This window comes from Amblyomma mixtum, chromosome 1, assembly GCF_055824585.1.
Source record: "Amblyomma mixtum isolate Tamu chromosome 1, ASM5582458v1, whole genome shotgun sequence".
Taxonomy (NCBI): Eukaryota; Metazoa; Arthropoda; class Arachnida; order Ixodida; family Ixodidae; genus Amblyomma; species Amblyomma mixtum.
In genome coordinates this window covers 234,178,279-234,201,538 of record NC_143012.1, presented here as the reverse complement: position 1 = coordinate 234,201,538, position 23,260 = coordinate 234,178,279, and the positions used below count along the sequence as shown (strand labels likewise).

General features: G+C 45.4%; 1 protein-coding gene across 2 annotated transcripts in view; it reads left to right on the top strand.

Moving 5' to 3' along the window:
- Tfb1 (transcription factor B1) overlaps positions 1-23,260 on the top strand; it is a 42,231-nt gene that overhangs the window by 7,788 nt on the left and 11,183 nt on the right. For both annotated transcript variants that reach the window (XM_089564664.1, XM_089564657.1), the window contains exons 5-8: positions 16,860-17,009; positions 20,128-20,207; positions 20,359-20,523; positions 22,808-23,008. In XM_089564664.1, coding sequence (XP_089420790.1) covers positions 16,860-17,009; positions 20,128-20,207; positions 20,359-20,523; positions 22,808-23,008 — 596 coding nt within the window. The remainder of the gene's footprint in view (positions 1-16,859; positions 17,010-20,127; positions 20,208-20,358; positions 20,524-22,807; positions 23,009-23,260) is intronic.

The window sequence follows — 23,260 nt, the reverse complement described above, 5'->3', positions numbered from 1 at the left end:
ATACGGGAGATGCTGACGAACTCGTGTCAGCCTCCCCCAAGAACTGAGCAGCTGCAGCAGGAAAACTGTAGCCAGGTTCTGTTGACGGTGTTCCGCAAACACCGTACGCTTGTGCAGCCTATCCCAGGAAGCCTTGGCTTCTGCCTCTTCTGACCTCGAAATGGATGCAGTAGGCCTGCGTCGATGATTCGGGGAGGTCCACGGCAGCACAGACCCGAAGTCTGACGGCTGCGACCTCCACGCTTGAATGAGGCTTAATGGTCTTGCGTCGGTGATCCAAGGGAAGCCACTGGCAGCTCGAACCCAACGTCCGACCGCTGCCACTTCCACGCTTGAACCACCAGACTTGTGCTGCGGTGCCTTCCTCAACACCTCGGTTTGCTGACACGTAGCTCTACGCTCCTCGTGCCTGCCTCGCGCACACCACTCGCACGCGCACACGCGCAACGCGGGGCTGGCACGTACGACGCTCCGCTGTCCTACGCACCACTGCCCACACGCCGCGTTCCAAAAAACCCCTTGACAGTCCAGTGTGCACATCACAGTCCCACACCACATTGGTGCTGTTAGCACCCTTGTTGGTTGTCATAACGCAAGAACTGGCTGAAGCAGCAGATGCCGTTACTCACTTGTCATTGATTGTTTGATGAGAAGTGGTCCATGATACCTGTGGGGACATTTGTTGGTGGCTTAGATGTTCTTTTGAAATTTTTTTATGAAGTAATGGTAGTATAAGGGAAACAAGAAAATACAGCTTGTTTTATGGTTGTAGGCCTTATCCGCCATGGCTTTTCTAATGTTGCTTGATTCAACTTCTTCGGTGCTGCTAACTGGACTGATAAACTACTTTATGCGATAGCATAGAAGCCTCGTTGGAGCAAAGCCAGTGTCCACTGCGTCGCTAATTGGCCAGCATGGGTGGCGATGTCATGAGGCCGCACTGCATGTTGGTGCGGAAACAAGCGCTGGGGTGGCTGGCAGTTGTGCCTGGGTGTCACTGATTGATCTTCCCGGATTGTGATATCATGCATCTTGTGGCCTTTTGCAGGCACGCGGCGGCGTTCGGCAGCTGTGCTTGGGTATGAGTGGATATATGAAGACAGCTCCACATATTTGGTTGCTATCACATTGACACACGTAATGGAATTAAATGGCTGCCGCTGTGGCTCAGTGGTTACGGCGCTCGGCTGCTGACCCGAAAGACGCGGGTTCGATCTCGGCCACGGTGGTCGAATTTTGATGGAAGCGAAATTCTAGAGGCCCGTGTACTGTGCGATGTCAGTGCATGTTAAAGAACCCCACGTGGTCGAAATATTCAGAGCCCTCCACTACGGCGTCCCTCATAGCCTGAGTCGCTTTGGGACTTTAAACCATCACAAACCATAAACCTTCATATGGAACAATTTCTGAGCACTTTAAAGCTGTAGCATGAATGTATAGGAAGAGGTACTGCTGCATCGTACAAATGTTAGCCTTCACAGAAGATAGATCATACTTCAGAAAACACCGGTCGACTCGAGAATCCGGTTTTCCCTTAAAACATCTCCAGAGGTTAGCTTACTCACAGGTTCAGTCGAACTTCGGGTAACACCGGTTGGCTCAAGAAGCTGGGTTTCCCTCAAGGTATCTCCAGAGGTTAACTGTCCTGCATGGATATATGGGTGGATATATGCGCTGACCAGTGAAGACACGGATTTTTCATGACCTAAGCGGTGGGTGCATAGATGTTACCCTGCTAAGTAACCCAGGGGATAAATTGCAGTGTGTTATAAGGGGCCTAGACAGGCAATGTAGAATGGTGGGTCTGAAAATTAATATGAAAGAAGCTAAAGCGGTTGAGGTTACAAAATGAGCTAGGATTAGGCGGCTACTACTGGTGCAGAACAGGGCTAATAAGAGGTCAGTTGGAAAGGCCTGTCTGTCCTGCATTGGGCACAGTTGGGCTGATGATAGTGACATAGCAAATGGCAAGACAGGAGATCGTCCGCTAAATTCAGAACCACAGGAAACCCTCATTAATTTGAGTTAGTGTATTTGAAATACTGATTAAATTTAAAGTGCTTCATCTTGCCCAATATCCTCTTAATAGGTACTTTGTTTGTCACTGCAGATTTTAAAGTTGACAGAATTGAAATGTCTCAAAATCTGGCCTGTAAAAAGAGTTGTGAGCCATTTGTGCAGAGAGAGTAAACTTTATTTAGTCCTTAAAAATTTAGTCGGGCGGTTCGCCCAAGTCCGGGAAACCACCATCGAAGGCAGCTCTCCAGGCTTGGCCTATCAGCTGACGCTGATAGGGAAGGCCTGTGTGGCCCAAATTCTCCTCCCATTGTGCATGGCTGATTTCTATATTTGAATATCATTCCGAGTTGATCGGGGCAGTTCCAGATCGTGTATAACAGGTCGGAGACCTCTCCACACACTGTGAACTTGTCGGATTTATATTGCCCTAGCCAAATTTTATTATGTCTTTCTGGGTTTTGGTGGGTGCCAGCCTGGATGTTCCTCCACATCATGGCCTCCTGCCTGCTTAGGTCTGTGTGGCTGTGCACACCGGTGTCTGCTTAGTTTATAGTAGTCTATTAGTTCTCCGTCTAAGCCCGGTGTTACTGGTTCAGATGGCAGCGTGTCAGGAGCCGAGTGGAAGTGCCCTCGGGTTAGCCTGTCCACCATCTTGTTCCCAGTACCACCTCATTGGCTGGGATCCGGATTGTGCTGTGCTTTTGGCTGTTTTCTGGCCGGTTCATGTTCATGATATGACCTGCCTACCTGCACACTTTGCCATCTAGGAAGGCTCGGTATGCTTGCCGGGAGTTGCATAGTATTATGGCTGAAGCCCCTGATGAGTTTGCGTGTTTGATCGCAAAGGCAAGAGCGGTTTCTTCTGCTTCCTGGATATTGGTCGTTATGGTTGCACTGCTTAGCTTGTTGCAAGGTTTGTTCGTGACCGCTGCGATGGCTACCCCCCTTCCTCTTCGCTTGCTCACGTCAGTGAAGAGGAGATTCGTGCATTCACAAATTATCATGTTTTGGATGTTCCTTGCTCTGACTTTTCTCCGTGCTTCGTGATGAAGCTGGTCCGTGTTCTTGGGTATTGGCAGGACTCTGTATTCTTGTTTTTTTTTTTTTCTAGGTCGAGTTTCATTTTGGGGTCTCAGTCAGGTTCCTCTGGCGGGAGCTGCCTCAGGTTTTCTAGGACTGGATCCTGTCGGGCTGAGGGCCAGTCTGTTTTCTTGTCCAACTCTGGATGCTTTGTGTTCCTTGTAGGTGGCGTATGTGCCCATGGCTAGGACCGCTGTGTTGGATGTGGATCCAACGCAAGATCCCAGTGTACAAGATCCCAGGGCGATCTTGTACGCTTTCCTTATGTGTGTGTTTATTTTGTCTTGCATCGTTTTCATTGTGGAAAGGGAGGCTGTATGTCTATCTCAGAATGATCAAGGCTGGGACCACCTGGAGTGTATCCCCTTCTTTTACGCCCCCACTTCTGTTTGTTAGCTTCCGAAGAAACGTATCGGCTTTGGAGTTTGCCGACACATCAGTACCAATTTCTTCACTCAATCGACCCACATCTTAGATCAAGACTCTCGCCCAGAATTCCTCGACAACTGGAAACACTTTATCACCGACTTCGTCTGAATGCTGCATATACAAACGGCTTGCGATACCGTTTTGGACAAATGAACAGTCCGCATTGTGACAACTGTGCCTCGATAGAAACTGTGGAACATATCCTGCTTGAGTGCCCTGCGTATGCTGAGTTTGCGCACTATGAACATTGCATGCAGAAGCTCTGCCCAGTGCCCCTAACAATGGACAAAGTTTTAGGTCCCTTAGCCTGTCTTAGGCAACAGAGACTTGCAATGAACTTTCTATTCACATATTTAAAAGACATTGGACATCTCGATAAACTTTAAATTCACTTGCACGTTACCTTCATGCATTCTTCATGCAGTGAACTTCGTCAGCCCATTTGTCGGACTATGCACTCCATCATTCCATAGGTTACATCAATACTCGCCATTGCATCCTTAGTACCCATTTCATGGCCGAATTTTATCTTTGTTTTTTTTTTTACCCCTTCAACACTGCTCTCCTTCTGTCTTTATCTCCCAAATTCCCCTCCCTACGCAGAGCAGCATGCCAGCGATTTTTAAACGCCGGCTAAATTCTCTGTATTTCATTAAAGAGTCTCTCTCTTCTCCTAAGCATACTGCAGATTTGGTCTGTGCATTGGGTTAGTTTCTGAATCGTGTGGTGTCATTTGCCATATTTCTAGAGCCACATTTCCAAGATCCTTAGTGTATTAAATTCCTTCACAGCCTGCCCGTTCAGTCATAACTTAATCTCCACGGTCCTGTATCGCCTCTTGTGTATAGTGGTGAACTCAATTTTTTCCACCGCGCATTTCGTGCCACTGCTTTCCGCGAAGGATTGGATTCAGCCCACCAAATATTGAGCACCAATGAGCAAGTCTGCGTGGGCACTTCTGCCCGTTGCTCTGTGCTATGCGCGATTCCTGTGCCTGCAGCTGAGACAGGCACGTCTACTCTTACTTAAAAACTTGGAGAATCCACGGACTTTGCACAAGTGAAGGACGCGGTCTGTTCTTGAAGGGATACTGAGGACAATGCCATCTAATTTTTGTTCTTAATGAAATTTGATTGTTTGGCTTTTCGTGGCTTTGTTGACAGTTGTTGAGCAGAACCCAAAGAGTTGCAAATTGAATGCTTTTTTTCCACCATTAGATTCAAACTCATGACACTGATGATGACATCAAAACTATCATGATCACTGGAGGTGTATGGTGGTGGTGTTCAGCCTCAGAGGTCGCATAATTAAGTGATGGTTGATTTACCATGGTTAGGCCAAATGTGAATGAGGTGTGCTCGCACTTCGGTTTTCACTTCGGTTTTGGTTCGAGGTTCAGTGAAAGAGGGCAGTGCACATGGATAAAAGTTGATGAAGCCGACAACGCCAAAGCACAGTGAGACTGGCAGTTATACATGTTTTTGCCTTCGTGCCTTTTCTAGCTTATGAAAGCCAGGTACTCTGTGAACATAGCCTTTTTGGCATTGGAATGTGGTAATCAATTCATTTAGCCAATTTCAGTTTGTCTTGTGTGTCCCTTAAAAGATTGGATAATATTATTGTCAGTGCATTCCTTGATGTAAATTCGAAACCAACGACATGCAATTTAGCAAGTTCCCTGCAGCACAATTTCTTAAAAGCTCTCGACACAAAACTTGCATAACATATTATGTAAGTGCACAAGGACTTGTTTTACATGAGATTAAATTGCATACCATATTTACTATCATAATGAAGCCACTTTTTTTCCAGGTTTGGTGGAAGGGTTCATTGTGCAGGCAAAAAGTGTTTCAGGAGGTTTTTTTTCTAAGAGTTGAAATTTCATATCATATGTCCAACTGTCCATCCGTCCATCATCATCAAAAGTGCGGTAGGCAAGTTATGTCCCTGCATCACCCATGTTAGTGTTTAGTATCGTTTGCTTGAAAAGCTGTTTGCTGTACCACGGTGCAATCCGACAATTTTATGATAGTCGTCAGTGCCAACCAATCATGGCGAGACAAAGCAAACATGCTGAACAGCAGCCCTGAAGTTCGGGTGCGTGTTTTATACACGAGGTTAAAAAAAAAGAAGTAAATTCTCAATGTCAAAATGGGGGAGGAGTGTTGGGGGAGTTCAGTATGTGGGTGGGTTCATTACATGAGTAAATATGGTGTTTATTATGAGTGCACAAAAGTATTTGTTCTCTTAAGATTTCATAATTGTGACATCATTGATAGCAATTCTTTTTTCTAAGCCTCTCTTTCCTCTTAAAGGCCACGCCCCCTATTTAGTGAGGTTCGTGAGTCGTGGTACCACCTGTCGAGTGAAATGCCGCAAGCAAGGGACAAAATACCGGTTTATTCCAAGCTCACAAAAATTCTCGAACGTGTGACACAGCCATTGTGGCCAAGAAACTAGAAAAACAATGCATGCGAATCCGCCCTGCAATGCGGGTAAAATTGCAGTGGTTCCAGAGAGCAACTTTTCACTAACCGAAGGTCAGTGCAGTACGGTGACGGTGTTGTGATAGACACAGCCACTGACGTCAGGTGCTTCATCAGGCTCCGTTGCGATGCTCGTTGCTGATGGACCTTCGCTGCAAGGCCAAGAAGGGCAGCGTTTCCCTAGGCATAGTCCGGGAGCGTCTTGGTGGCTGCAATGAACCGGCGCAACTGTGATGCCCACGGGCAGTGCAACCCTGTCATCACAGTGCTCGAGCACAACTTTCGCTTGCTTGTTGGTGGCTTAGGCGTGCTTATCAGGCATCACTGCCACGGTGAATGTGATATCACCTGGCGATGAACCAGCCGAAGGTGCGCTGTCAGTCGCACCTGAGTGCATTTGCTTGTACTCAGAAAAAGGAAGGGATGCATGCATGTCACACAGCCTTGTGTGCTGAGCCATCAGTGGCTTTGAGGTCCACACCATCATAAAATTTCGGTTGCATGCTTTCTTTGTAATAATGATGCGTCAGACATTAGTGTGCATGTATCACTGCCTGGTAATCACCTATGGCCGTCAAATAATGTATAATCGACTTTCTTCTCTCACCTGTTTTGGTTTCAACAGCCAAGTGATGGCTATGATGTCAAAGGTCAGTATAGGTGATGTGAGCCATGAAAAAAATCGTGATATATTCGCCGCTTCCTCACTCATTGTGATTCCAGCTCATGAGGCAGCCTGGCTTCAACGTTGTAGTGAAGTAAAACGACGAAGCAGTGACTACATGGCAATATTTTTCATGCCATGAGACCTATGCTGACCTTTTATGTCACAGCCTTCGCTTGGCTGTTCAAACTGAAACTAAGACGAGTGGGAGAAGAATTCGATTAGGAATTATGTAGCGGTTGTAGGTGAATGTTATGTTGCGACATATGTATATAGCAACGTCTTAAGTATCATTACAAAGAAGAAAACACGCAACCAAAAATTAGGTGTCTATACTCCTTTAAGGGAATCAATGGCGAGGCAGGCTAAGAAAAGGGACATATGAAAGAGGCGTGTCTGACGCCCCCCCCCCCTTCTCACGGGTAGCAGCTTTATTCTAGCCATGTTGCATTATTAAAGTGACTGCATAATCAACATTCATGTGTTCTTCCTTGTCAGCTGTTTCCTGCACTGCTGTGCCGCTATATTGTACTTTTATTGTGATTATATGCTTGGTTTGTGTAAGGGAGTTTTGTATTCAGAACAAGTAAGGGTAGAAAGCTTAATTAAGGGGTTACAGGTGTGAAATTTTAAAGACCAGCGAAGTATACTGTTTGCTTTCTGCTTGTGTTGGATTGTCACTGAACATATTTCAATTACAGGCAGCGGTTGACATTTCATTTAATGAGACCTTTAATATTGGCTGGAGAAGAGCTTCTAGATTTCCAGGTGCAAGGAAATTGACATGAAATGCTACATTTAATTCGAGCAGAACAAAAATTGTGACGTCACCTTATCTGATGGGGAACACTGATGCATACCTGACAGGCTGCTCAGTGGCATGTGATGGAGGCTCAAGCTACATACACCAGCAAATTAACTTCTTTATGTGTCGGGGATATCGAAACGCACATTATTACCGGCGCTGCAGTGGATTGAATGGGATGCCACACAGAAGCTTCACACTGGCACCCATCAAATCCAGAAGTGATGGTAAAAAATTACTTGTGCAAACTATTAGTCAAGTTGCACTTCAGCTTTCTGGGTTTATATGTGTGTTTACTGCGGTTATGGATATCTTTAAAGGAAAACCGCGAGATGCACAAAATGTTTGTGTTGTGTCTGTACAGCTCTAATTTTTTTGCAGCACGAGACTAGTATTGTGGGAATCTGAGTACTTGTCTCGTAACTGAATTATTTGTGACGCTGAGTGTGCCGCACGGCATAAAACGTGATGTTAGTGACTAACGGTAAAATATGTTACAAAAATGCATGAAGCCCGGTTGCGTGTAAAAAGTCACATAAGCTTCGGGCGTAAATGTTTTTCGTTATCCACACGTGCAAAGTAGAGTCATTGTTGGCAGACAGGCCTGCCTCTTGAAGAACTCGAGCGCGCACCAGTGAAGTTCCGGGACATGTCCACAGAAGGTGGTGGACATTGGTGTTGGAAGCGGGTGCTTCACAGTGAAGGCATTTTTGCGGCGCAGGAATCTTGGCACTTTGCCACTGGTTGCGAACAGCAGGCGTAAGGGCCACTCCGACACGCAGCCGCCTCAGAGAGACCTCCTCCACCCATGATAGGTTGGGGGGAATGGGGTAGGTACACGGGGGAATAAGAGCACGTGTACGCTGCCTGAGGGAGGCTGAAGATGTTAGATGTGTCAGAATTGGATCTGGTGGCAAAGAGGCAGGTGGAGTTTGTGGAATGTCAGTCACACGCGATATCATGTCAGGTGCAATGCTGTGGACATCTGTGCGAGCTTGAACCCACTGAATGAGTATAGGCACCGGGTAAGATTTACAAGCAGCATGTATGGCCTGGGAAACCCGAAGGGTACCGCGGACTTTCTTTAGATGCTTCACGGCTTCTTGTGAATGGGTGCATAGGTGCACCTGGTTATAAGGAGGGTCATCAGGTAAGGCTGCTATGGCATTTAATATCGCTTGCAGCTCCAAAGAAAGAGATGATGAGGTGTCAGTAGAGTGGGCTTGTCAGCCGTAGAGTTGAGGGTGTGTCGGGCTTATAAAAGCAGTTGATCCTCCTGTTGGGGTTATGGCGACCTCTGTGTAAAGAGTGCAGCTGTCATGTTGCGTAGAAAAAGTTTGTGGTAACGGCGGTGAGAGGAACTCCGACTTCTTATGACGAGCAGGCTTGTTTGATGTAATGTGACAGTAGTCCCATGGAGGGGGTTGAGGCGCGAACATCGGACGAAGAGAAACTTTCCGTGCTCTATTGGTTTGTCTCTGGGTAATTAAATCTTGCAGTGTGTTGAGCTGCGCATACTCCTGCAGCAGACAAATAGGAGTTGCTCGGGGTAGGCCAGTAATGACTGGCATGGCTTCGTGGTTGAGTGCTTTTTAGTGTGGACCACTGTCGTTTGCTTTGAAATTTTTCTTTGTTTTGCGACTTGCAGTTAGGGGTTTTACTGTATTCTCGGCAGAGGCCAAGAGTGTGACAGACTTGGACGAGGCCTTGACTACCTCCTTTCTCCCCTTTAGCTTTGGAACAGTGGTGCACTAGTGGTGCACTACTAGTATTACAAAACTGTGGCTCACAAATAATCACATTGAATTTCTTCATTTTTTGGCATATATTCCACCTTTAACGAAAAGCTTGTATAGCCTGGGAGCCAACTTTTCGATGCCGTGGTCGTAGACGTCTCCGCTTGCAGTGTAAACCACATCATGACTTTTTGTGTCGAATTTGTTATCTGCTAACCATTTCCTAGCAAGATGCTTCTTCAGATGAAGGAGAGGTTTTTTCCAGGTGAAGAAACAAATGAAAAAAATCACTTTGCGCCAGGCCCAGGCTATATGGGGGGTGCTAAACCTCCCACTTGAATTTTGCCTGAAGTCAGGTATAGTGTCGTGCACAGTGTAGACCCATGTGTTGTCGTGAAGCAGGTGAATGCTGCTTGTCAGCAGTCCCCTCCGCTCATTTTGAAGGGACCCGTAGCCATCCCAAAGTTTTATAGTTTGCAGCAGCATTACTTGTGCTTGGAGGCATGAAGTTAAAGGGGCTGCGAAACACTGCTTTGGGGGATACCGGCTATGCTTCAGGTGGATTCTTTATGTCACACAGATGCTGACTTAAAAAGAGTTACAGGAATCGATGCACAGGAACGGGAGTTTTTCAATGAAGAAATTTCAAAATACAAGCAAAGAAAACGCTGCCCTCAACTCGATTTTGGTGGGGCTTCCCACTCCTATTTCGCTCTCCCAATGACGGCACCTGGCGCAACCAATCAAAACAGCCTGCCAGAGCACGTTGCGGAAGTTTTCACTACATGGTTGCCTGCTCTCTGTAGCTCGTTCTTGCTGAGACTGGCAGCGTCGTTTCCATGCCAGAGCCCCTGGTGGTGTATTTTTATTTTGCTTGCTTTGCAGGGCTTTTATCTAAGACAAACAAGTTGTTTTTGTTGATTTAATATAAAACACCAACAGGTGACAAAATGTGTCTCTATTTATTCACACAATTTGCAGTATATTTACTGTTTGTTCAATCATCAAGCTTGCGCCAGGTGATGTCATATCCGCTGCTAAAACCCGCCACTGAGTGGGGACACCACCAGAGCCATGAATTTGTTTTTGGAAGGACATTAAAATATTAAAAAACGGAATATAAGCGGTATTACCGACGCTAATAGCACCATTGTAACTCACTGTATGCAATCAACAGGCAAAACAGTCAACTAAGATTGTGTTTCTGGGCCCCTTTAATACACAGAACGCCACATCTGTCTAAACTGTGACCATCTGTTTGCTGCTTGAAATAGAAGTCTTGGATTTGTGTTGTCTCACAGGCACACGTATGGCTCCATTGCAGTGATTGTTGTTTGGATTCAGGCATATGCTGGAGAACTCATGGTTCGTCCCTGGTCACTATTGGGTCATGGAATTGGTCTCCTTCCAGTGCGTAGTATGCGAGAAAGTTCGGCACATAACCCATCCTTTTCGTGTTGTGCTCTTTCTTGGGTCAGCATCTTGGGCACTCACCTTGCGCACAACATTTTGTACCCTTATTCTGCAGTTGCGGCTCCATGAATTAGTATTGTCTTTGACTCTTCGGAAGCAAGTTTATGCAATTTTTTTATCATAGGCACCTATTTTATTGAACTTCATGTCTGATTTTGTGAAGGAGATCGTCAGTGATCACAGACAGCCTCCAGCTCCTTTTTTCGTGGTGAACATTCATCCTGCATTCCTAGAATTCATGGCACCACTTCTCCACTGTCTGTCGATTCATAACGTCGTCGTAAGCAGCACATTCCTCTCTGCAAAAGCCTGCTGGTGGATTGCCTCTTGCATGCAGACAGCTTACTGTGGATCACACCTCACATTTGGCTGAAACCTGGACCAGTCAATAATTAAAAGACTAACGCATAAAACTAGGACACAGACATAGAAAGAGACAGGACAAGCGCTAACCTGTGCTAGCGCTAGTCTTATGCGCTAGTCTTTTAATTAATGATGACTCACCAACTAGCCCAGCTGTCCGCCTTGATTGTCTGGACCAGCACAGGCATTTCTAGAAGACGCTACTCAGCCAGGCGCTGACGGAGCACTGCAAACTGAAGGGAAGAGGGAAGCATATATTCATGTTCTGTGACAAGCAGCTGGTGCATGGTGTATTCTAACTCTCTGGGCATTCCTCATACTTTATTCTGCGAAATGCGCTGCTCAGCCATATGCATAAAATATGCTTTGCCTGAGCTTTCTCTTGAGTGAACCATCACTTTGTGGCAGTTAGTAGATTATCTGTAGTTTGCAGGTTTTTAGGGGCATAGAATGCTGTAGTTGAAAGATGACTGGTTATGACCATTTATTGCTAGAAGGCTGGATTGTGTTATAATTCTGCATTTTCTTCTTTGCGTTTGAATTGTCTCTACCCCTTGTGGAGGCAGCATAAGGCCGTTGTCATGTTGGCCATTACCATCATGAGGGATGATTGTGTGGTAAGGTGGATGCCTGGCATACATATCTTTTTGAGTGGGAACTTGTACTTATGTCACGGATGTCGGCCCGGTTTTTCAACTTACGGCTCCATACTCTGAACGTCGGACTACGGATCCATCTTCCACCTTTTCTGCCACAACACGAAGCTACTTTGCTGTGTCGTTGGCTGCTCATTTCGCATCGTTATGGGCGGCAGCCCGGCCTGTGGCAGCTGTGGCTGTGATGAGATGACAGAACATGTACAGATGCGGACAGGAGTAAATGAAACAAACTGTGACCTCATGACCCTGGTTATGTATTGCGTAATGGAAATTGGGAATTAAGACATTGCTGGTAATGGCAGTGATTAAGTGTTCTCAGAAATACAGAACGATATGATACCTTTATGGCAACTTCAAATGGTTGCTTTAGGGCAAGAGCTTTCAAACATTTTATCCTCAGGAAACCTGAATTGCTTTTCAAAAGGTGCTGCAGAGCCCCTAGTGCCCTGGTATCCACCTCTTTCAGCCCGTTGTGCATGACAGCTTTAGTTTGTCCAAATTCAATGAAGGGTGAAAGCTGGTCTTAAAAAAAAATTTTAATATCATAGTCACCATTCCAAAGCCTTCAGGGAACATGTGCTTTTGCATTCTGATTCCAACTATGCCATTTATATTTCATGTAAAACTAGTGCTTGTGCATTTTTGTAATAATATGACTTTTTGCCGAGAGCTGCTAAGAATTTTCGCTGTGGGGAACTTGCTGAAAATGGGGGTCTTGGCATAAGGATGCAATAAGCATAAAATTATCAGCCTGCTTATTATGGAACTAGTTATAGGGTTTTGAAATTGCCGCTCCAGAAACAGGAATACAATCTTTTCTTCCCATTTCTGAAGTAACAAATTCAAAGGCCCGTTACTCAACTTCTATGATAGGCAGAATGGTAAGTTTGCCCTTGTTACATTCCTTGACATTATGAAAAAACGCTATGGAATGCATTTTTTAGCAACTTCCCTGCTGTAAAATTTCTTGAAAGCTCTTAAAAATAAAAAACCTTGCTTAACATATTACATACATCTGAGACTTGCTTTACATGAAATTAAAGGACATATTTGGATTCAGCATGGAAAAGTACATGTCTCCTGAAGATTTCAGAATTGTGACAGCATTAATAAAAAAAAAGTTTTTAAAGACCAACTTGCCCGCCTGATAATGACTGGATCTACAGTGATATTTATTTATTTATTCATTTATTTATTTACAGAATACCTGCGTCGCCTCAAAGCCATTATCGCAGGGGAGACAGTTTCAAAACAACGTATTCATTTTCACACAAAAAGCAACAAGAACATTAAGCGAAGTTAACATCAAAGTAAAACAAAACAATAAATGAACATTATTAAAGGTAACAATGAAGTCTACAATGAACAATTGCATTGAATTAGTTCCAAAATAAATTGGGTAAAGAAAAGGGGGGGGGGGGGGGGGTTGAGGCATGCATAGATTTAGGTGCTCAAGGTATTCTGACAGGCACTCTATCCTTAGGGTGCCTTGGGGTACCCCAAAACAGAGAGGTTCTATGGAACCTAGTTTGAGGATTCCTGCTCTAAGGTACTTCCTGCCACACATTTGGTTGATCGATGTAGGGTGTGCTCACTGTGCTCAGCTAGTCGTTTCCATATATCAGGCGGTTACTTGGAGCACTTTGAGGCACTCTCACTCTTAATTGGGAGCACACTTCCGGTCTACCAGGAGTGGTGTCATGATGCCGGCCTCTTTTGCTAGTCGTATTTCCATTTCATGCACATTGCATGTGTGTGATGGCTTAGCTATCGTGCGCTGACCACAGTTATCCATCAGTGTTTGTTTCCAGTGCTGTTACTGCTTTGAAAAGGTGGAGGCTTTTCTTGAAGCCCAGCTAAAGAACCATGTAAGAGACAAGTTGCTGTAAACGGTTGGATTTGGTGTTTTTAAACACACTATAGTACCAAATGAGTACTTAATAAAGTGCACAAATTACCTTAATTTAAGGGGACACTGGTCTTGAAAAGAAAATTTTATTAATTAAGTCATAGCTATGAAATTTTCAGGGCACATGTATTTTTGTGCGCTGATTCTAGATATGTCATTTCATTTCATGTAAAACAATTACTTGAGCACTTATGCACTTTTTATGTAAGTATTTTGCGGAGAGTTTTGAAGAAAATTTGCTGCTGGAAACTCGCTGAAATGTATGCCATTGGGTTCTCTTGACACCAAGGAATACAAGAAGGGTAAAATTATCATCCTGGCTCTCATAGAACTTGAGTAATAGGGTACTGAAGCTGCCACTTCAGAAACAGGAATACACACTTTCCTTCTCATTTCTGAAGTGACAACTTCAAAACTCTATAACATGAGTTCTATGATAGGCAGGAAGACAATTTCACCCTTATTGTATTCTATTCCTTAGTGTCAAGAGAACCCAATGGCATACATTTCAGCGAGTTTCCTGCCACAAATTTTCTTCAAAACTCTCCGCAAAATACTAGCATAAAAAGTGCATAAGTGCTCAAGTAATTGTTTTACATGAAATTAAATGACATATTTAGAATCAGCACACAAAAATACATATTCCCTGAAGATTTCGTAACTGAAGTCATTAATAAAATTTTTTTTTCAAGACCAGTGTCCCCCCTTAATTATTAGTGCATGATAAAATATTCTGACTTGCACAATGTGGCTGCCAACAGTATGCAGTTTGTTTTGTCCGTGTGCGACTCTCATTGTTCTTTCGAAGTTTCCTTCTAATTGCATGACAAACCCGGTATGTGTGCATTGAAAGTGTGCATCCACTTTTTTAAAAACCTGACAAGAACAGCTGAAGAGCAACTTAGTGACTGACTAGTGCCTTCAAGACAGGGCTAGCTGGAGCAGTTTACATTGTGATGTTATACAAACCAGCGGTGCCAACATGCAGGCTAGGGCTAAATGCTTAATCAGAAAGATCTAGATATGCAGTTAATCTTACCCAGCGGTTTATCTGCAGAAAGTAGCTGATTTTAGGTTGCTAAGTAAATTCGAAAGGTGCTGTTTAGTGTGATACTTCACTGAGACACCTGTTGCCATGATGGGCAGTATTGAATGCTTTATTTGTTTATTTCATACTGCCAGCAGATGTAAGGCGTTAGGCAGGAGTGGTTGGTACAGAGCAAGAGAGTATGCGGTAGTACAGTGTACTTTCAGTCAAAGTAATATTTTCTTTATTAATATTATGGAGCATGAGAAAAGCCGGATAAAAAATGACTGCCTAGTGTCTATTGTAGGGGTATTTTGCATTGTCTAGTATAGCTACTTTGTGAGTACAAGACTTTAATAGAACTGTACAAAGTTTGTATACCCCTGCATTGTGGCACACTGCAAAGATTGTGTGTATCCGTCCTTGACTTTTCTGATCCAGGTGTTCTAGACACCTGGAAGGCCAAAATGTGAAATTATTGAAGCCTACTACGTCTTCTCCCTTGATGTTGCCTGTCAGCTGCGAGTTGCTTTCGATAACCACGAAGCTATCTTCTCTGTGGTTAACAGACGTGTCGGTGCATGGCGCAGATGCACTCGTGATTGCACTTTGAGTATTAGCTTACACCAGCGATGTAACCCTCATGTTGTTGGCTTTTAGGAAGGCACACGTTCTGTGGCTTTTTTCCAAGAGTAATTCAGGGTTATCGTTAGGTCGGTCGGTGTCTGTTTCTTTTTCCTGCATCCCTATTTGCATTCGTCTCTCGTGCCAAGTGCTTGTTTGCCTAACGCCGGCGCGGAAATCCAGTAGTCTGGGCGGTCTCGCTTTAATGGACGCACCGGCGGCAGGAGACGTGATCGTCTCCACCGCGGTGATAACACAGGGCTGGCCCCAGCTCTTCTTGCGCACCGTACGTCAATTTTCTCCAAGGACTCCGCTCGGCGATCCTCGGAAGTACGGAACCGGTTGCGCGTTCATCGTAGCGCGACTCTACTCAGAGGAGCACGCTCGCTTAGACACGGGCGGTCGTTATAAAGCGCGGTGGAGTGGAGGGGCGCCTCGGAGCTCCCGCATGCGTCGTCGCCGCCGTTATCTCCGTTGACAAACACGGTGTTATTTCAAGGCGCGCGCCCCCGACCCCTCGGTGCCTCGCGTCGCAGACGGTGAGGGATCCGTGTCAGGCTGTTTCTGCCGCCTGTCGCAACCTGGGGTGATCTGGCTTTCACAGAACTGCTCGGTCGATGTCGCATGTGAGGCCTTTCCAAGCGTGCGCGAGCATAATTTTGCGCGGGAAAAATTTCCGTGTGAAAAAGGCGTATGAGCTTCCAACGCCGGTATCGATTTCGCTTATTCCCGGTCGCCGGTGTGTAGAAACGTTCGACAGGTATCGAACGGCGCGCCGTGACCCCCTGCGATCCCCGCTTCTCCTGGCGAGCTCCGTCTGCGCTTCCGCTACCGGTGTTGGTGCGCGGAGGCTGGAATCAAACGGCGTCCTTGGGGGCGGAGGGACCTTGCGTGTGTCTGGTCACGTGAAGGTTGCTTTCTCGGAGTGGAGAGGAGGAGGATGTCTCGGTGGGAGAGGAGGAGAGCTCCCGCACGCACGCACGCACGCACGCTGCAAGAAGGCAAGGGGAGCTTCCAAGCGACGGCGCGCTTGCGTGCGCTGGTTTAAGAGTGCTTTACGTTGGTTCCGGTATAATGGCGTTAACGTGAGCTGCAACAGTATGCGCAGTTTGCATCTGGCTCGTGCGCCAGATGGTCAGCTACTGCCTGTTGCGACCCCTTCCGGATACGTGCAGGTACTTCATGTGGGAGCCGGCGTTAGCAAAATATTATGCATTGATTGGCGAGGGTGTCATGATGTTTCGGGGACGACCTTTAAATTCGACGCATCGCAGTCCGCGCGTGCCGTTGCTTTTAGTTGGCGTTGGGGATTTTGAGCTTTGCTTTGATTTGAAAATTTCACTTTAAAATTGCATGTGTATACACTGAATTAGAAAAAAAGCCTCTTAGCATGTAGCTTCTGCTTTTAAATGTTTTCATGCTAATTACTTTCGAAAGTATTCACAGTACATGAATCAGCATCTAAAGTTATTGTAAAGTAAGGGCATTCACCATCTGTGCATGCGTGATCAATGAACATTTGTTTCACTAGGATTGGTGTTGTTAGGTGGGTGATTGTTTTATTGGCCCTTGTTTTGCTTTTCAGTCAAGCGGAAGCACCTGGAAAATGTGCCAGAGCGCATGACTGAGTCTGAATTCTGGACACGGTTCTTCCAGTCTCACTATTTCCACCGCGACCGGCTTCACACAGGCACACGGGACCTGTTTTCGGACTGCGCCCGTAGTGACGATAAAGGTTGGTTGGGTTTGTTGCATCATAATGAAACGGATTGCAAGCTTTTAATGTGAAGTGACCGTGCGTTCACTGATTACATTGCAATGGTATCATATGCACAGATTTCGCCAACAAGAGAGCTTCATAAAAGAAGAAAGGAACGTAAATGTCAAGTATCTGTGGCAACTGACCACACACGTTTCTGCACGTTTCTGGACAATGAGCGATGCTGATTTTGCAAAGTTGGGCTTTCTGAATATTTTGTTAGGAGATATGCTCGAAGCACACAAGCGAGATGTTTATTGTTCAGACTGGGTTTTTATAGTAATGCGTGATTGATAGAGTAGGAAACTAAAAATGTGAAGACAACTGAAAACGAGCTCCAGGTGGTATTGCCAAAGGGACCAGCACAATCACGCCACATGGATTTCTGCTTTGATGTTGAATCGCTATGTTGTGAAATAGGAATGCATTGATTCTGTTGAGACTTTCTCGGCTAAAGTGGTTTTCATGCTGAACGAGCAGGTAGATGACTTTGAATGGGCAAACTAGAGAGAAATTAAATGTTCAGAACTTCAGTTTATGGTCCTTTTAAAAGGCTCATAACCCACTCTGCAGTCTTTCGTAATTTTGAGGTTTTCTGTGCCATCTGAAACTTGTTGCCGTGTTAGAAGTTTCCAGGGCATGGCCATATGAATGGCACATGGCTTTGACTTCGGGCTGATTGCACACAGAGTGTCGTTTCTCTCTCTGAATCTTTATCAGAATGTGTTTGGGTGCACTCATAAACATATTTCCTTTCCTGATTGGACAGTCATATTGCTCAATACGCTTATAGCATATTATTTCTGTGATGCCTGTTATACAACAGGCCTACATGTCAGTATTAATGACATGAAAAAAATGGTGAGGGTTTAAACAAATCAAGCTCTTGCGGAGGTGATTCAAGGGCCCCGTAGTTGGGTCGGTGTTAACTCTTTCCTTACCACGGGAAAAACGACCATTTTTCATATGTCTCAGACAACATTTTTTTTTAGAAAAAGTGTGATAGATAAAATTATATAAAATGCATAACAATAATTCAGATAGAATGCGCTTTATAATGAAATTTATTTGAACACATATTCTGCTTGAAATGCTGTGAAAAAAAAATCAGTAAACACAACAAAAAGTAAAAAAGAAGAAAAGTTTTGTGTTTATATGACAATAACTTTCCAAACACTTGTACTAAAAAAATTCTAGAATATACAAAACAATTCAAATTCTTTCTAAAACATGGCATTAAAGTTTGAAAATTATAACTTGAATAGTTTTCGAGCTAAAATTTTTTTCTTCATGCCTCTTGAAAAGGCTCGTTTGAGAGTGCCCTTTATATGATTTTTACAGTCCAAGAAAAAAAAATTGGAAGTGTAATGTTATGCGCCAAACGAAAGCTTGGTAAGCGTGGTTTAAAAAATACAAATCAAAACTTATTTAATTTACGTCAAAAATTTAAAAAAAATATAAAACACAACAAGTATAGGTGTGATATTGCGATATATAGTATGCGATAAGTATAGCTGCGATGTAGCTGCAGAATCGAAATCCGACGTTACAACATCTTCGTCCGAGTCACTGCTGCTCGGAGGATCTTGAAAATCAGCTGCAGAGGCTGGAGAATCACGTGCAGCGGGACTCTTCCGAGCGCGCGAAGCGCCCGACCTCGACACGACGCCATCCTCACCGCGTATTATGTCGCAATAAGCCTATGCTCCAAGGGCACTTCAAAAATGCACAACTGGCGGGGAAATTACGAACTAGGCCGAAAATGGAACTAACCGCCTGAACAACAAACCAGATGCACCCGCACAAGCGGACAGGGAAAAGAAAGCGAAACTATCAGGCCAACGTTCCGGGATCGGTTTGCGCAGTTACAGCGTCTGAACCAAAATCCGACAATGCAACATCGTCACCAGAGGCTCTACTACTCGTAGCATAGATAATAATTGCAGTCAATGCAGTAGAATTGCGCGCAGCAAGGTTTTTCCGAGCGCGCGCCGTCTGCGTGCCCGACGCCATGCACGGAGCGTCCGCGCTGTACCCTCCGCTTCAAGGGCGTTTCAAAAATTTGCGCGTCGGAAAATTGCTCTCCACGCAGAAACCGAAACTGTAGTCTCTGAAGAACAACTTAGATGGCGCCACATCACCATAACGGCTACAATGAGGAGCTTCGGTTCGCACAAACAGACCGGAACGAGGAATCTGAACGCACAGGCGAGCGTTCTGGGCTCTCGTTGCCCAGTTTGGGCTTCGAAACAATACCTGACGATACAGCATCGTCGTCAGGGTCCGTGCTAATCGATACATCAAAAATATGTGGTGCAAACGCAGCGGAATTGAGTGGAACGGGGTTTTTTCGAGCGAGCGCCATTCCCGATGATGACGGCATGTTCGGAGCGCCCGACGCCGCACACCCAACTTCAAGCGCGTCTCAAAAATTGCCGCTTCTTGGCAAAAATATAAACTAAACAGGAAGTTGAAGTTTAATGTGTGAACAACAAACCGAATGACTCAGCAAGACCGTAGCGGCCGCGGTCGCGCTGCCGTAGCGCTTCGAATTTTTCGATCACCGGTGATCGAAGCACAGTGGCGTGGTAACGAAAGAGTTAAATAAATGCGGAGGATAATTGATTATTTACTTTGCTCGTTTTTTTAATTGAAGGAAATAGGTTTTCTCGTGAAATTTCTGTGATTTTGAAGTTGCCACTTTCACCTAGAATGCACTGAATACTGTTTTTGAAATGTGGCCTGGGTGAATGGTGAAATAAGCCTCATTGTCGTCTTTTTTGTTTTTATTTCTTATCATGTGTGGCTTACTAGGTGAGAATTTCGAAAATAAAAAGGCAGGAGTGTTAATCCAGTTGCTTGTCTCACCAACATTTGTGCTTTTAAAAGCGATCATCACTATGTCGAAGGTGCCAACAACTCCATGAACAGTCAGCCTGGATATCAGAATTACAGCCTAATGATATTCATGAAGAAATTGGCGTTTCATATAATATTGTAGCATGTCCAGTTTGCGTAGTGGACATGTTACTATGGCTGCATTGGTGATAGTCTTCTTCTCATTTTTTTTTTTTTTCATACGTTGAAACTCTAGACATACAAGAAGCTATTGCAAGAGGGTTCCGGGATCCCTTTGTTGACATCTCATCTTTCCAGGACATCGACACATTCAATGTAAGTTTGTGTGTTTGTCGTCTTTTCTGTACTTTATGGAGGCATGTGCAAAACCATGGAAACTTGCAGCTAAGTTGTTGTGGCAGTGATTAGTTGCTGGTATAGCGGGGCATGTACACTGTTGAGCTTCTGTTCTCCTTCTGTGTGCCAGGAACGAGACCTGCCCGGATCAGTGGCGTCTGCGGGGAGTGTGGCCAATCACTCCATGATTCGTAGATTCAACCATCACTCCATGATGGTCCTCAGGGCATGTGGGGAGGATAAGGATTCTCCCTCACCATCTGCACAGGAAGTGAACCCCATTGCTGCCAAGCACGTAAGTGAATGCACATTGTCATCTCTTTTCTGCAGTAATGAGCAGTTGTACAGACATATGCATGTTTGTGTTTGGCCAAGCGTTATGCGACCTCTACTTTGATGCGAGGAGTATTTGCCCACGCTGAGCAGGAAAATAAGAAGTGCATAAAAGTAACCTGAGGGAATGGGGTTTAGCATGATTTTCCTAGTAAAGTTTCTCGTTTGGGCCCCCTCCGCTCCACCCCTGAACCCATGGGTAGCTTTTGATAAATTCATTTACTATAACACCGAAAGGAAAAACCGGTCTTGCATTAATTTTTTCACCCCACTGCATGATGCCTTGAATTGACTTTCTGCTAGAATAGATCCATGTCTCTAGCAGGTCGAAGTGCTTTGCAAGCTGGGGTGAATTTGCAATACATTATGCTCCGACTGTGGGAAACAATGTTTTTTGGACCCTCGAAAGCAGTTCCTCAGTTTGTCGCAATTGATCAATGGCTTACATCGCTTCTGTCTACCCTATTATGTCGATTTGCTAAGTCCAGTTGTCTTTCTGCAGCAGAGTCGCTGATTTTATTGGCCAATAGACTTGCTCTCTTTTTGAAAACAGGGATGTGACGGGCATGAGAGCATGCGGTAGGCCTCTTAATGAAACCATGGAGTGAGAATCTAGCACAAAAGAGATATTTAGTGGCACAGTGCCACTGCCATCACTGTTAGGCCAGGTAGGGAAATTTGGGAGCTGCCAGGAGCTCCTGCCATTTGGATCGTGGGATTGGTTCAGTGGTGGTAAAATGCACCAGTTTTTTTTTAGACAATCACCTTCCTTACGAGCTGGAAACTAAGTACATCTACGATTCCCAGATGCCGCCACTGTTCAGCTTTTCATTCTTTGTGACCTTGTACCAACCCACGTGTGCCAATGGGGCAAGCCTCTCTTGCAGGATGTCTTTAGAAGGACTTCATATCTGAAACTTCATTCAAGAATTTTTGAAATCCGGCAGTATCTTGTTACATTAGGTCATCTTAATAATGAAGCTTTTACTGTTTTTCTAAGCTGTTTTATGTGATATTCACAACTGCCTCTGCACGGGATTCAGTTATGCAGTATTGTGTATCTTTATCGTGGAAGACTTTTCGAAATGTTCTCGCCTGAACCGCTGGCCCGTTTGCGATGAAACTGCACACAGAGGTTGCAGGTTCTGGTAACTTTTGTCTCGTAGCAAGTTTAACAACGGTACTTACGTGGTTCAGCCGTGCAAGATGCAAACCCGTAATCATCTGCGCCGAGAACGAGGAACCAAAAGCCGCCAGCACCGGGTTGCTGTCGAGGGGCAGCGCTGACGCAATCTCTTGTCTGCAGAGGAAAGCGCCACAGCGCAAAAAGGTGCCAACACGAGCGTTGCTAGATGCGCGGGTCCTTTAATGGCGCCGCCACCACCCTCCGCGGAAAACCCGGTGTTGGCGGCTTTCGGTTCTTTGTTCTTGGCGCAGATGATTACGGGTTTGCATCTTGTGCGACTGAACTACGTAAGTACCATTGCCAAACTTACCACGAGACAAAAGTTACCTCAACACGCAACCTCTGTGCGCAGTTTCGTTGCAAACAAGCCAGTGCATGAAGCAGGAAAATTCTTGCAAGTCTTCACGATAAAGATGCACAATATTGTATATAGCATTAGAGGTTACATTATGCTTCTGTTTTCAGTGAAAAAGCTAGCAATACATTTGAGTAAGCATGGTAAGGTGGGAGGACATGCTGTGTCTGTGTCTCAGTAAATATTTCATGTAGTTAAAATAAAGGGGCAGTGGTATCTTTAGTTTGTTAGAAAAGTTGCGCAGTTTTAGGGCACAGCTCCTGGCGCCCGTTCCTGGCTTGTGCGTCGTAGTTGTCAGCACTGTTGGTGTAGTCGGTGTAACATGCCACCTGCCAGCCGTGGCAGGTAGTAGCAGAGCAAAACACCACCTGCCACGACGAGAACGGAGGAATAGACAACAAAAGGTGACTGCCATGGGAACATCGCGCGCGCCACCTGTCCACCGCATATCGCAAAACTAAAACACATGAAGAGGTTTTGCTCAAATTTTGCGTTGCCGACTATCGTAATCGTCTGTCAATTTTTTCTTGAGCCTGTCCCCCTGCAACACCTCCTGGCACCATGCTTTCAGAGCTGAGAGAAGAGGGACAGCCCAACACAAGTGTTAGCGGCAGTGAAAGGCATTCAGGGAGTTTTTTGGGAAGAGGCGTTTGTGATGCGGCAGTGGGGGCCTTTCTCTCTCTCTCTCTCTCTCCTCTGGATCAGGCCATGGTGTGGGAGAAGACGCAGCTGGATGACTTGGTGGGCAACAACGGAGCTGGTGGCGGATTCCCCGTGCGGCTGGGCCAGGGCGAGCGACACCAGCGTGGACCCACTCAGGGCGACTCTTCGGCGACGCCCGAGGCTCATGTTGCACCCAGCGTGCTGCGACGAGAGCTGTCCCAGTGGAACCCTTCGGGACAAGGGGTGAGAATGTCCTGGTGTTATATCAGTGGGCTTGGATGGAGAAGACAAAGTATTAGTAGAGAAAGAAGAAGATAGTCTTGACAGAATATATGTGCTTCTATGGGAGCCCATGCATGATTATGAAGAGGTGTAGTCGGATACTTATCAAGGACGAAGCAGCTTTTCTCCCCGTCAAAGGACCCCCTGCTAGCATGACTGTGCAGGGAGTAGCGGGTGAAAGAGGACAAACCCCTCCCTCCATTGTCTTGCCGC